Below are 14,993 nucleotides of genomic sequence, written 5' to 3'. Positions count from 1 at the left end.
CTTATGCATATTTTCTTTTTTTTAAAAAAAAAACACCCTTGTTTTCTAGCTTTTTTTACTGAAGCTGAAGTGCATGACTTGCCTCTAGTGTCATGGCGTCGCCCGGCTAGAAGCCAGGACCAGAGGGGGAGAATAGCTTTGCCTATAGTGTCATGGCGCCCTTGGCAGAAGCCAAGACGCGAAAGATAACAACTGGGCATGCGCTCGAGGACTCTTTCGTCCCTGGCGTCATGGCGACCTCCTGGCCGAGGTCAGAACCAGAGTAAGAGGAACGGAGCATGCGCTCTGGGAGGGCTTTGCCTCTAGTGTCATGGCGCCCGGCACTCGTGACGTAAGCACAATGTGCCGGATGGAGCGAAGGCGGCGCGACGAGAGCAGGGCTGTGGAAGAGGCGGGGAAAGGAGGAGCTGGAGAGAGGGAGGAAGGAAGGAAGGAAGGAAGGAAGAGAGGAAGGGGGAGAAAAGAAAGAAGGGGACCGACGATAACAACAACAACGCCGCCGAACTCGGAGGGTTTTACGCGACGTTGCGGGCGCCTGCTGGCACCATGGAGCGAGGCCAATAGCGGGCCGACCGTGTGTGACGGAGCCAGCGGAGGAGGCCACGAAAGCGGCGCGAGGCGGAAGGAAGGGCGGTTAAAGCGGTTACGGAGTGAGTTCTGGCTCGCCTGTCTCCTCTTCTTGCTCATTGGCTGGCGCCTCCCTGCCCCCCCCCCCCACCCCGGTTGTGTGTCCTCCAGAGAAGGGGAGAGTTCTCCCCGCGGTCGGGCTTGCGGGAGGAGGGGGGCTTCGGGCCTGAGGGAGAGCCGCCTCCATTGTGGGCTCTGTTCAGGAGGAAAGGGAGGCCCACACAATAACACACCACCACAGACACAACACCACAATAACACACACATAACACCAACCACAACAACACACCATCACAACACCCATCACCACAACACACCATCACAACAACATACCACAACACCAACCACCACAACAAAACACACATAACACCAACCACACAACATACCACACAACACCACACACATAACACCAACCACAACAACACACCATCACAACAACATACCACAACACACACATAACACCAACCACAACAGCATACACCATTGCAACAACACACACAACAACATACCACAACAACACATCGTCACAACACACCATCATAACAACATACCGCAATATCAACCACAACAATAACACACACATAACATCAACTACTACAACACACCATCACAACAACATACCACAACACCAACCACCACAACAACACACACATAACACCAACCACAACAACACACCATCACAACAACATACCACAACAACACATCGTCACAACACACCATCATAACAACATACCGCAGTATCAACCACAACAATAACACACACATAACATCAACTACTACAACACACCATCACAACAACATACCACAACACCAACCACCACAACAACATACACACAACACCAACCACAACAGCACACCATCACAACAACATACCACAACACCAACCACCACAACACACACAACACCAACCACAACAACACACCATCACAACAACGTACCACAACACCAACCACCATAACACACACATAACACCAACCACAACAGCATACCCCGTCACAACACACACAACATCCACAACAAGACACCATCACAACATACCACAACACCCACCACCACAACATACACATACCACCAAACACATCAACATACATCATCACAACACACACAACAACATACCACAACAACACACACCATATCAACACACACAACAATATAACACAACACACCACCACAACAACAACACACACAGGGATGGCTGTGGCATCCTCCTTCTCATCTTACCCTTTACACAGGTTGTATATCCCTTATTCAAAATGCTTGGGGATTTTCTCACATTTTGGAAAATTGGAATGTTTGCATATGCATAATGAGATCTCTTGGAGATGGGATCCAAGTCCGGACACATTAATTTTATGTTTTGTATATGTCTTAAGTACATAGCCTGAAAGTCACTTTGTACATTTAAAAAAAACAACTTTGTGCCTGAAGCAAAGTTTGTGTAGTTTGAACCTTGGAGAATCTTGGGTTTTGGAGTGTTTCAGATATGTGGACTCCTGATACACAGCCCCCATCTGTAGGGACCCCTTGAAACTAATTTCAAACTGATGGCCAGACAACAAACTCTCACAAAAGTGTTTGGAAGAAAGACCTTAATGTGCTTTTGTGGTTTGTGTAATCACCATCCGGGCCTCAAACTAGTTCCAGGGTTTCCTGTGTAATCATCTACACTTTGAGACCACTTTCTTCAATAGCAGTTTGAAACTGCATGAAATAGTCAGTGTAGATGGGGCCTCAGTCACTCAATGTGGACAATTTTGGGTGATTTTTTAATTTCGGATAAAGGATGTTCAACTTATCATACATTACTGGCCTTATTGTCATGTATGTATTGAGCACCAGCAATGTACATGGTGCTGTACAAAACAACCAAATGCAGCAAGGCCTGCAAGGGCATTGTTGTGTGCTGGGTTGTTGTAGGTTTTTTTTGGGCTAGAGGCATTCTCTCCTGACGTTTCGCCTGCATCTATGGCAAGCATCCTCAGAGGTAGTGAGGTCTGTTGGGACTAGGAAAAAGGGTTTATATATCTGTGGAATGACCAGGGTGAGACAAAGGACTCCTGTCTGCTGAAGCTAGGTGTGAATGTTTCAACTGACCACCTTGATTAGCATATAATAGCCTGACAGTTCCTGGAGCAAACTTTTGTTGAGAGGTGATTAGATGTCCTTGTTTGTTTCCTCTCTGTTGTTGTGCTGTTGTAATTTTAGAGTTTGTTTAATACTGGTAATACAGACTTTGTTCATTTTCATGGTTTCCTCCTTTCAACAGACCTCACTACCTCTGAGGATGCTTGCCATAGATGCAAGCGAAACGTCAGGAGAGAATGCCTCTAGACCATGGCCAAAAACCTACAACAGCCCAGTGATTCCGGCCATTAAAGCCTTCGACAATACATTGTTGTGTGCCTTCAAGTCATTTCTGCCTTATGGTGACAGGGTTTTCTTGGCAAGATTGGTTTAGGAAGGGGTTGCCCTTGCCTTTCTTTGAGGCCGAGAGAGTATGACTTTTCCAAGGCCACCCAGTGGATTTCTGTGGCTTGGCAGAGAGTTGAACTCTGGGCACCAGAGTTGTATTACCACAGTTACGCCACTGCACTGCGTTGGTGTGTATAATAATAATAATGGGAATAATAAAATATTAAATGAATACAGTTGTACAGCACATTATCCAGGTGAAATGCAACAAAGATGATGATGTAATATAAAGTAAACTAATCAATACAAATCAAAATACACAACTTAAAATGTGACACCAGATTGTTGTTGTTGTTGTTTTTTTTATGTTTTTATGTTTACCCATCTCTTTTCTCTCTTTCTAATGAGGTGTTCCATATCTGTGTGAAGAGCTACTTGTACATTAGACTAAAAAACCCCTCAAGTCCTATTATTACTTCCAACTACAACAGACACATTGAAACAGTGGAACATATAAAACGCTTCATTTGCCCACTGGTGCTGAGTGCTGGATTTAGGCCATGATCTTTATCTTGTTTCTACCCAGTATTAATGTTCATGTACGAGACAGAAAACAAAACAAAAAAAGCTCTTGATTAATAAAGTTGAATTTGTGCTCTTAAGGCTATATTTATATACGTTGTGGAACATGTGTGACTGGTGATGTTCCTTCAACCAGTGTTATTCAGAAAATTTGTGCTAGTCCCTGAGGCATTGGTTGTCAGTCCCTGGTAAGTTTCCTGGGAAGAATGTAGATAATCGCCACAAATATGATACCAATCCTTGGCACATTGGGGTGGAGTGAGGTGGGGCAAATTTCCAGGATCCCGCATCAGATAGTCTGAGAAGCATTTTGCTGACCAATGGTCTTATAAATAGAGTTTGTGGATTCCGTTTCATGAAAAACCTTTAAGCGACATATGCTCTGTTAATGTGCAAGTCCCATAAGTCATAAACTGTCCTTTGTGAGGCTCTTTTTCCCCTTCCTGAATTCAGGGTGAGGGTGAGACAGGAATATAGCCCACTGTATGGATTTGAGATCGCAGAAGCACTTCATATTTTTTCAGCATATTAGAGTTCACAACAGACAAGATTACTTTTATTAACAAAAATATTGCAAATGGTCTGTGGATGTCTTCACGTGACTTCATTGTAAATGATCATCTTTCTGGGGTATCTGTTAACATGGCGGCCAAAGACTACAGAAGTAAATAAGAGCAGCATCCTATGGGAACAGCTTGTATTATTAACGATCTCTGTTGAAAGCAACTATGAAAGCAGAATTTGTTCATTAACCCGCCATTACTAAATAACCGGTTATTCTGAGATATATTTTTGGCTTGGCACATTACCTGGCCCCTGTGGATCATAATTTTGCCAGATGATATAAAGATATTATAGAATTCCCCTTATATCTGTGGGGAATATATTCCAAGAAACACATGTTGGTAACTGGAACCATGGGGAATATTCGTTGGCATAAGTGGGCAAGTGAAACCATGGATATTAAGTCAATGGTTTCACTTAGGCGCTCATACTATAATTCGTCACAAGCACAATGATATATATATTTATCTGTTGCACAAGGCTTTATGTCCTTGTACATTTTCAGAATGACGGCTTTTGGCTGTTAAAACACCTTTTCAAAACTTGCAGGAAGAAAGAATGTGGGTATAAGTATTAGTAATAAATGCTCTCTGCTGTGAGTCTTTTCCCAGTGGGATTTACTCTTGTTCCTATTTGACTGAGTTCTTCATTTTATAAGACAATAACCTCAGTGTTACCTCAGCTCTCCCCCCCCCCCCCCAAATCAGTTTTTCCCAAGCGGATGCTTACTAAATAGTTTGGATTTAACTATTCTGTTAGCTAGGACTAATAGGAGATGTCCTATGCTTTGGAAAGATATGATAGGTTATATCAGTATTTGTAAATATTTACGTGCATATTGTATGCAGAGTGATTCTTTGTATAGTGTCCCTTTGGTCTCTTAAGAGTTAAATGAATGGACTAGGTTTTAAATAGAAGTCTTTCACAATTGGGTGCAGTGGTTGAGTCATGCTTTTGTTTGGTAGCAGTCTGCTTTCGCTTCCACTTCATTCTCTTTCAGAGTGCCACTGAATCCATGCTCTAAAGGTATTGTATAGTTACAGGCTCATTTCTGTAGTCTCGTCAGGTGAAATATCAAATAAATAGTCATGGTACTCTGTTTCAGCATAATATTGAAAAGGAATCCAGCAGCATCTTTGAGACTAACTAGGGTTTTTTTAGCCTAAGCTTTTGTGAATGTCAATCCATTTTTGAAGTGTGCTTCTGAAGAAATGGACTGATATCCAGGAAATCTCATGAGATATAATAAGGCACAGAATTTCAGAGATGATGCTGGATCCCTTCATTCCCACCTTTTCTAGTTTGCCAGGCTGAATGTGGTAAGTAAATCTTATTCAATCGTATAAGTAGTCTTACACTTTAGGGGTTTAAAACTGATGCTACTTCTGTTCCCTACAAATATGTCTGCTAATATAAGATTCAAGTCTAAGAAGCAAGACCTATAATTTTAAATGCAAAGTGTTGCTTCCATGTGAACAACACCTTTACTCTGTTAGTATTTGGACTTTAGTGTTTCCATTGGGTGTTGCATGTGTTCTGAATAATTATTGGAATGATAGTTGTGTATATTTACACCCTTCAAATAAGCTCTTATAGGTAGTAGTATTCTTTGAAAATTATTTCATTCCTATTTCTACTATGTAATGGTCAGAATATTTGAGACAAACCCTATTCTATCTTGGTAATGTTCTTATGTTACTAAACCATCACTATGTTACAATATCTATTTTACGCTGTCCAGAAGGAGTAAAGATTTTTGGTGTTTTTTCTAGTACTCTTACTACCTAAGGCATCTCAGAAAACATTCTTAGCAGCAGTATAATCCTAAATCACTCATGCCTATGCTTAGCACTACCCTCTCATGGTGCCATCTTGATTGTATTTTAAAACTTCTTTCTTCTCCTGATTTCACAGAGAAAGAGTGAATAGCTAATATGATGGGAGATGCTGCAAAACCATGCTTTACTAGACGTAATAAAGACCGGGGAGTTTTAAATGAGGAAGAATTCCAGAAGCGTGCTGTACGTCATGATTACCATTTAGCTGATGATTATGGAAATGGATACAGCAACAAGTCAGACATAGGACTTGAGAAGAGAAAGGGTGCCCTGGGTCACTATGGAACAAGTCCCAGAAAAGGAGCACATGGTGCATTGAGTACTCCAATTTCTTCTAAAAATATTGTTTACAATCAAGGGGCAAGGATGACTGATGCCTCAAAAGACCAAATCAAGAAGTGGGCATCCGAGAACCATCACACAAATGCAGACAATTGGAGAGAGTACAAATCTACAGTCCGAATTCCTATGGTTATCAGGTCACGGAAGGAACCGTCTCATGAATGTGAGAGCCTAGGAAGCAGAAATGGAAGACGACAGCTGCAGAGAGACCCAACAAGTGAAGATGTGTCAGATAGGAAAGGAAATTTGGGTAATTGAATCTTAATTCTAACTAGTTATTTTTAGACCATTTTCTCAGTTTCAACAATATATTTTATATTATGCATACACCGGGTAGGAAAATTGGAAAAAGATTCTAATTTATAAAAAACTTCAGTGTTTAAGAATCACAGATTTGAATATCCATACCCTTATAGAACACAATTAAAAATACAGATGCCAGTATGAGAACTATGTGGGGAAAGTCTAATAGGGCATGTCTTGCATAACTAGAAATATGCAGGAGGAAGATGGTAGCACAGCCTCTGGTCACTTCAGTAGAAGGAAGTATTTTGTGAATTGTGTTCTAAGTATCTTAAATACTTTGAAGATCCCTGATTTCATTAGTACATATAGACATTGTAGCAAGGCAAATAACTATTAATTCCTAGTTGCTATGATCCATCGTCTAGTACATCTTCATACTAAGCTAGGCCAATCCTCAGAAAACAAGCACATAGTCCATCTTGTGAGTCATAGCCAAAGCCTTGCTGTCATGGTAGAACCTGCCAGAGATTACTGTCTGCTAGCCATTAGGAACCCAGGATCATTGTCATGCCACAGTGAGTTGGCAGAACAGGACTTTTTGGAGGTGTGTCCTAAATACAACATGGAGTAAATTGGCATCTGACATGTTTGTAGTTCTCTCTGCAACCATCCTTCTAACCAGCTCAAACATACCCTTGTACTGGGAACGCTATGGAGGACAGACTTCTTTTAAGTAGAAGAATGTTTTTCAGATTTCTTTAGCTTCTTTCAATAAGCTAAATTAATGTAATAACATCTTACTCCATAATGCAATTTTCTCTTGGAGGGGTGAAGGTTAAGACTTACAGGCTTAAAGGTAGTAATTTGAATGTATTATGGCAGTTCGAATAATCAGAATTAAAGATAATAAAGTACAGATACTTGGTGTGTTAAAAGGAGAGAAATGCTTTTCTATCATATCAAAGCAAAACCCCATGCCCATAACTAAGTGCTTTCCTCACTGCCTTGCTTCTGTTAGCTTTTCAATTATCTTAATGTAACTGTGTTGTTATCAGTTCCTTCCACATTTTTGAAAAGGTTCCAAACAAGTTTAGGGAGATAAAAACTGACAAACTACAAATTTTGCATCCCTCTGCACATTTTCTAGAGTGGGTCCTGTAAGTTCAACTGGGTCCAGTAAGAAATTTATGTTTGGGAAGAAACTTTGTTACTCCAGGATTTTTATACCACAGCTTTAGATTCCTTTGAGAATGTCGGCACATAATCACTCAGGTTTCCTGAATTTTGTTTAGTTAAGTTGTATTAATGCAGTGACCTCATAATAGTTAATTTGTGACATGTACTCTTTTCTGATATCTGTTAAAAAGAAATGAAGAAGCGTAGGAAGCCAAGGAGACCAAGAAGAATGAGAAAAGAAGAGAATGATCAGGATGAAGAAATGGATGGGCCAGTTATAGATGAGTCTGTACTAACTGCAAAAGAATTACTAGGACTGCAGCAGGCTGAAGAGCGACTTAAGCGTGACTATATTTACAGGCTGAGAAAGGTAGTTATTTGTGTAATAGTTATTATTTTTACTTTATGGTTGAATATGTGAATATCAAGTAAAAACATCTGCTTAGGAAGATCTTAGTAAGGGAGAAGTGAAACAAAAAAAAATAAGCATTTGGGACAGCATAACAGAATGTTTTAGTATCAGAATGTCATTTTTACATATTTACAAATTGAAGATAGCATTTCTTGTTATCACCAGCAATAATAGTTTTTGGATCATTATCTACAAACAGTTGCCTTGTTGGAAGTTGCATAGGTACAACAAAATAGATGTTCCAAGTTAAAAGTGAAGTTTTTAAAAGAGAAAATCTAATGAGCAAATCACTCAGCTGAGTATTTTGCTCAGCTAGTTGCCATTATTCTTGTGGTTGTTGATGTGTGACATACCTGACATACCTTTACTACACTATCTCTCACTGTTTTATGTTATCCTTTCCTAATGTGGTGCCATCTAAGCATATTGGAGAGTATCAGGTTGAGAAACATTGTTCTGTGTGATGAAAACAACTAATAGGGCTAAGGGCTGTTGAGTCAAGGCTGCTTTATTTGTAGTGATAGTATACTAAGCCAGCAACTCAGTAAAACAAGATAGCACCTGAACAGCTGTATTGATATAACTGATATAAGCTGTATTGATATAATTGATATAAGACCCCTCATAGCTAGCTAAAAAATTCTGTCTTGTTGTGAACAAATGTGCAGGTTAGTAATTTGCGTTGCAAATTGGAGAAAGAAATCAAGTACAGGCAGAACTCGTTACAAACATCCAACTTACAAACAACTCATAGTTAAGAATGAGGGTGAGACAATAGGAAGTGAGAGAAATCTCCCCCTCAGAAGGGAAATTCACTCCTGAAAGAATGGGGAAAACATGTCTCAGCCGAAGCTTTCTTGCCAATCCTTGTTTCTACAACAAGCCAAATTGGTTTCTTTAGACTAGTCCCAACAAAACTCAGTATCTGGCTTATATCTTCTGTGACAAGGCAGTGAAATAATCCTGAATTAAGCACAGTTCTTTATCTTATTTATCAGGGGTGGGACAAACCAGAGTGCTGAATCCTCCTGAGTATGGAAATTATGATAAAGCAGTGCTGTTTGCAATGCGGGTTATCAGCTTTACTTCTCATTAGCAGTAGATTGGGGTTCCCCCCCCCCCCCCCCAAATTCCTGGCTTATTGTACTGTGTGAACAGAAACACTGCATTGCTCAGCTTTAGCCAGGTGCTGTAACACATGGTCAAATAAAGAATTCTTTCTTTCTTGTTAAGAAAGATGTATTGATCTGTCTTTCCTTTCTCTGTCCGGGCCACAACGTGTTCAGTCCTCATTGGAATCCCCTGCCCCTTTTGTGAGAGGATGGTCTTTATTTTATTTTATTTTATTTTTTAACTTTCAGATTTTTGCATCTCTAGATAATTATCCAGCTGCACAGAAACTTCTTCCAATTTTGGTATTAGCCCTCTTTTACTAGGAAACTAATAACCATGTCACCATTTAGGTTTGTGTTTAATATAGAAGAGTGATTAGCAACAAAATACTAATTCACTTTTCCTCTTTGATTTTCTGATTTGCTTTTCAAGGTGATGTTCAGTATTACATGGCTACTTATATCCTCTGAGATGTTTGGTCAACAGATTTTATTCTGGCAGGAAGAAATTTTCTCTTATGTTTTTAAAAGATTTTTTTTGGTAATTCCACAGATTTCAAGGTTTTTTCTGAATAAACTGACCGTTTTCTTGTTGTTAATCTTGTAATTAAATATTGATTGCTATGCACAGGTGCCACTATTTTGGTCCCATTCCTTTGCTATTAGAGGGGATACTATGAGATATACTGCATGTTAAATCCACAGATTGGAACCCCCATTCCACCCCAGGTGTTTCCTAACCAGTTTTGGTCACTAAATTATCTTGAGAGGGCATTCCTATAGGACGGATTGATCCATCAACTCAGAATCCTTTTTAAATAATTCTAGATAACTTGTTAGGTACATGGATTGTCAGTGAGTCCTGGTGACTTTCATTTTAAAAAGTTATGAAACAATGATTTTCATATATTGCCTTCTTAGCGACCACGGAGCTACCCAACAGCCAAATATACCTGCAGATTATGTGATGCTTTGATTGAGTCGGTGGCATTTGCTCATAAGCATATAAAAGAAAAAAGACACAAGAAAAACATAAAGGTGAGTGAATGGCAAGCCAAAACTCAGGTTATCACATGCCACAACATAGCAGCTGATCAGTAGCAGCTTCCTAAACTGAATTTAAAGGCTCAGCATTATCTCCTCCACATTTCTATGTTCTAGGCCAGGGTTTTGTGTTGCTTCCACTTTCAAGCCTTTAACTGTTACCCAAAAGTCTGCTGTTATATTTCTTAACCTTGTACTGAGATCATGGTATGCCCTATAACACAGATTGGGCAGTAGTCTAGTCTAACGAGTTAAAGACCTATCAATTCATCAGGTGTAATGCCTTTCAAAAAATATAGTGCAGCAAAGGGGAAAGGGAGCTGAGTTTCCTTTTGCCAGCTTTGACTAGTTATGCTTGAAGAGAGTGAAGATTATGAGGACAAACATATTCTGGTATGAGAGTGGAAAGAGAAAAAACAATAAAAGAAAATGGAAGGCCTTGAAGAAAGAAATACATAGATCCAATGAGATTCTACTGGATTTAGAAATAGATAGGAAATCAGTGATTTAATATAATCTCTAAATGAGGCCTTAGGCATTCTTTCACTGTTTTGACCTTCTTTGAAGGCCTTCTTCAAGGTTTGATCTGCATATTTGATTATTATAATTTTGTGCTTTGTTTCCTTTCCACCTTATATTGAATTTTATATTTTCTTCCTGAGGTAAAGAGCTAATATATGTTGCTGCCATATATGTTGGTGTGACAGTATTACTAGCAGCAGTAGACATAAATTGTATGTAATTTTACTTTTACTTTCTTTTTTACAGTATGTTCTGTAATTAAATATTGATTGCTATGCACAGGTGATACTTTAACTCATATGGCCAGAGTGTGGCTCTCCAAGGCCATTTTCCCTCAAGGACTCTATATTTGTATCCCCCCAATACCAAAGTTTTTTTCCTCAAAAACTTGACCTCTAAATGACCACCACAGTACTGAAAGCTTCTAAGAACTTTAGTATGGCAATAGTGTTATGTGTTTTGCCCAGGAAAAATCACTTCCATTTGACCCCTTCTGAGCGTAAAACAGATTAGAGGGAAGGAATAAAAAAAAACTTGTTGCCCACATCTCTTACAACAAGGCTGGGCAGCTATAAAAGACGAAGGGGCTACATTTGTCCTCCTGGAAACCTTGAACGACTGTGTCCACTGTTGCACCTGCTTCTGCAGCAATAATTTGCCAGCCCTGCCTTTGGTCGTGCAAGTGGCCTTTTAAGAGGGCAAGGGAGTGACACCCTCTAAAATGTGATGGGCAGCATTTCTAATTCCTGAACCTCTGACAGTTGCCCACTGGGTTTTAGCTAGTTAAAGGGTCACACGGTTTGCCTTTGTACAATATGAAGGATTATAAGAATGTTATATATAAATGACATACATAGCAGAGTGTCTCCCCATGAACTAAGATTTTGTTGCCTGTTTACTTCCAAAGGAAAAACAAGAACAACAACTTCTGACAGCGCTACCTCCACCAACACTTTTACAAATTGAGGCTATTGGGATTGCCATTGAAAAAGTAGTGCAAGAGTTTGGGTTAAATAATGAAGATTTGGAACAAAGGCTTGGAATTAAAGCTACCATGGAAAATGTATTGCATAAGAAATTACCAGGTAATTATTAGTTGTGAGGACCTTCTATGGGGATCTATTTAAATAGTCTTTAGTTATGTTTCAGTTAGTATTTTTTACTGTGTCTCAGTTTCAGTGTATGATTTTGAAGCAGTAAAGTGGTTGAACTACTAAAGAAGAAGCCAGTCTAACATTCGAAAAAAAGCAGCTTCTGGAAAGGCATGGCCTTTTAACCATCATAACCTTTTGGAAAATCAGAATCTCCACACCCTTTTGAAAGAAAATGGCATTCACAGCCATTTGAAAATCATAACCTTTTGGAAAAGTATAATCTTCCAGAGAAGAACCAAAAACTTGTTCGAGTAAAACAAGTTATTAGTGAGGGCTTGAAGAAGGTCACTATTTCCAGCAGCAGCGTTTGAGGGACACAAAATCATGATCCACTGTTTATGTCCTTCATAGTATTTATGAAATGTAGACTAATCACTAAGGGATCTTGGGAGTAGAACTTATTCTAATTCCTATGGATGGGTAAGACTCTAGTGATACAGAGGACACAGGATCTCCCCTTTTGCAGTTTAAGTTAAGATTGCCCTTTTTTCTTTACTGCAGAGTGTTCTCTAAGACTATATGGTTCTTCAAGAAGCAGATTTGGTTTCAAAAATTCAGATGTAAATCTCGACATTCAGTTTCCTGCCAGTGTAAGTATGACCTTTTTCTTTAAAAAATATATTGAATACAGTGGTTTCTAAATAGGGTTTTGTTCCATGTTCTATCTTTAGATGGTTTATACCAGTTGGAATAGAAGTATAAGAACCTCCATCCTTAGGAATGCAGCTTCAGGAAAGTTATTTTTTCCCCTAAATTTGAAACAGCAAAGAAGAGTTAATGCACCTTGTACAAAAGTTCCGTTAAGTTACAGCTGATGTGAACAATCATTTTAATGAGATTTAGCATTTTAAAATGGTTAATAAAAAATCTTGTACAAAAAGTGTTTTTAAAATCTTAACTGAAATGTACCTTGTCTAAAATGTTAATTAAATGAGATTAATATTAATGCATTGAGATTTTTAAAAAGAGTGACAACTATGCATCGAATTACTTTTGGAAAAATTCCTGACTTCTCCCCCCAAAAAAATCAATACACTGAGAGCAACAACTCAGTATCACCATTATGGGTAAGCCCAGGGGAATTGAATAAAATACACATTTTTAATTTACTGACCGCAGTGAGGATTTCACTGTCCTCCTAAGTGATGCCAATTTACTGACTAAGATGAAATCATATCTACTATACTGCAGCGTAGACCAGCCAAATGACATGGGATGTTTGTTCTGCTATCTTTCATAGATGTCCCAGCCAGATGTTCTCTTACTTGTACAAGAGAGCCTGAAGAATAGTGGTAAGACATATTTATTCTTGTCACTCACACAAAAATGGAACAATGCAAAAAAAAAAAAAAAACAGGTGTGGGTGGTAAGGGGCCAGAAGGTATGCATTGTCTTCTGAATATAGGTAGAGAGTTTCCATTCTGTGATAAGATAGGCTCATCTGAATAATGGAAATAACCTGGATCCAATGAAGACTACCTGCTTATTTGAAAGGACCAGGAGAATACTTTTTACCAGTTCATCTCTTCTCCTGTAGCACAAGCTCATACACTATTCTAGAAGATTTTCTCTACTCTCAAAAGGAAATTTTCAGGAGCACAGAAGGCTTCAGGGATAGAGGAAAGTTGGCAAAAAAATTTCCTCTCCTCCCTTTTTTGGGGTGTGGGGGTGTGGGAAGAGATCCATAGAATCCCAGAGTTGGAAGAGATCACAAGGGCCATACAGTCCAACCCCCTGCTATGCAGGAACACACAATCCAAGCATTCCTGGCAGATAGCTATCCAGACTCAGCTTAATTACCAGAGTAGGAGACTCCATCACACACAGAGGCAGCGTATTTCATTGCCTAACAGCTGTTACCATCAGGAAGTTCTTCCTAATGTTTAAGTAGAATCTCTTCTCCTGCAATTTAAATCTATTGCTCCATGTCCTGGCCTTGAGAGAAACAGCAAACAAGCTTGCCCCCTCCTCAATGTAAAATAATTTCAAATACAGTATTGAAGCTAAACATACCTAGCCCTCTAAGCTGTTCCTTGTATGGTTTGGCTTCAAACCTTTGATCATTTTGATCAGTGTTCTCTGAATGTGGGGAAATGTTTGCTTATGTAACCAGCTTGTAGCAAAAATATTTCATGAGAGAACTACACATGATAGTGTCAAATGACACTTCCATAATTACATGAAAAGAACAGACCTGTGTGCCTTTATTAAAAGCATCATCATCATAGTGAAAGGTTTTCATTCAATTTCTCTGTGTGAGAGATGTTTTGTATGACTTCAATACTATGATTAATGTGGCTTTCTCTTTTCCTCCCTAGAATCTTTTATTGATGTTGATGCAGATTTCCATGCTAGAGTGCCTGTGGTGGTGTGCAAAGAAAAGCAAAGGTTTTAGTCAGCAAATTTGTGTGTTCTGACAGTGCATAGCCATGTAAATTACACCTGCCCACACTTAGGCTAGTTTCTGAAAAAGTAACTTAAAGAAAGAAAGTAAATGGTTCTCAGCAATCACCCAGCTTGGTCAATGACTAATAGATTTCCCTAGAGAGCCCTCAAACTGGTCATGAGGACAATACTATTAATGTTCCTCAGATACTGTTGTACATTCAGAGGCAGGCTGTCTCTGGTAGGGGTGGAGGGTTAGTGGAATATACCCAGCATGACTAGTACTGAATTATAGGCTTTACCTACCTTTTTTGCCCCCTTTTAAAGCTACCCAAATTAGTTGCCATTCTTACCTCTTGCAATAGTGAATTCAGTAGGTGAATTCAGTCGTCAGGGAAAGAAACATTTCCACTTTCTTCATCTTATGCATACTTTTTTTTACACTTTATCAGATCTCCCTCCCATTGCTGACATCTAAAACTAAAAATTCTCAAATTCATAACATTTCCTTGTAGGGGTATTTTTTTCAGTCTAATGATCATTTTGGTTTGCTTTTTCCAGTTTAACTTCAGTTCTG

The 14,993-nt window shown here is 39.2% G+C and overlaps 1 protein-coding gene across 2 annotated transcripts in view; it reads left to right on the top strand.

Moving 5' to 3' along the window:
- Positions 1-382: 382 nt before the first annotated feature.
- TUT7 (terminal uridylyl transferase 7) overlaps positions 383-14,993 on the top strand; it is a 39,690-nt gene continuing 25,079 nt past the window's right edge. Inside the window, exons 1-8 of one of the 2 annotated variants that reach the window (XM_060762089.2) lie at positions 383-650; positions 6,100-6,615; positions 7,979-8,157; positions 10,233-10,349; positions 11,785-11,962; positions 12,533-12,621; positions 13,272-13,323; positions 14,350-14,419. In XM_060762089.2, the coding sequence (XP_060618072.2) occupies positions 6,120-6,615; positions 7,979-8,157; positions 10,233-10,349; positions 11,785-11,962; positions 12,533-12,621; positions 13,272-13,323; positions 14,350-14,419 (1,181 nt within the window). In that variant the 5' untranslated portion in view covers positions 383-650; positions 6,100-6,119. Of the gene's footprint in view, positions 651-5,124; positions 5,212-6,099; positions 6,616-7,978; positions 8,158-10,232; positions 10,350-11,784; positions 11,963-12,532; positions 12,622-13,271; positions 13,324-14,349; positions 14,420-14,993 lie in introns of those variants that run through there. The other variant, XM_067464453.1, reaches the window with a different exon arrangement.

Source organism: Anolis sagrei, chromosome 2, assembly GCF_037176765.1.
Source record: "Anolis sagrei isolate rAnoSag1 chromosome 2, rAnoSag1.mat, whole genome shotgun sequence".
Lineage (NCBI taxonomy): Eukaryota > Metazoa > Chordata > Lepidosauria > Squamata > Dactyloidae > Anolis > Anolis sagrei.
The sequence above is the reverse complement of the archived record's forward strand: the minus strand, read 5'-3'. Positions and strand labels throughout refer to the sequence as shown.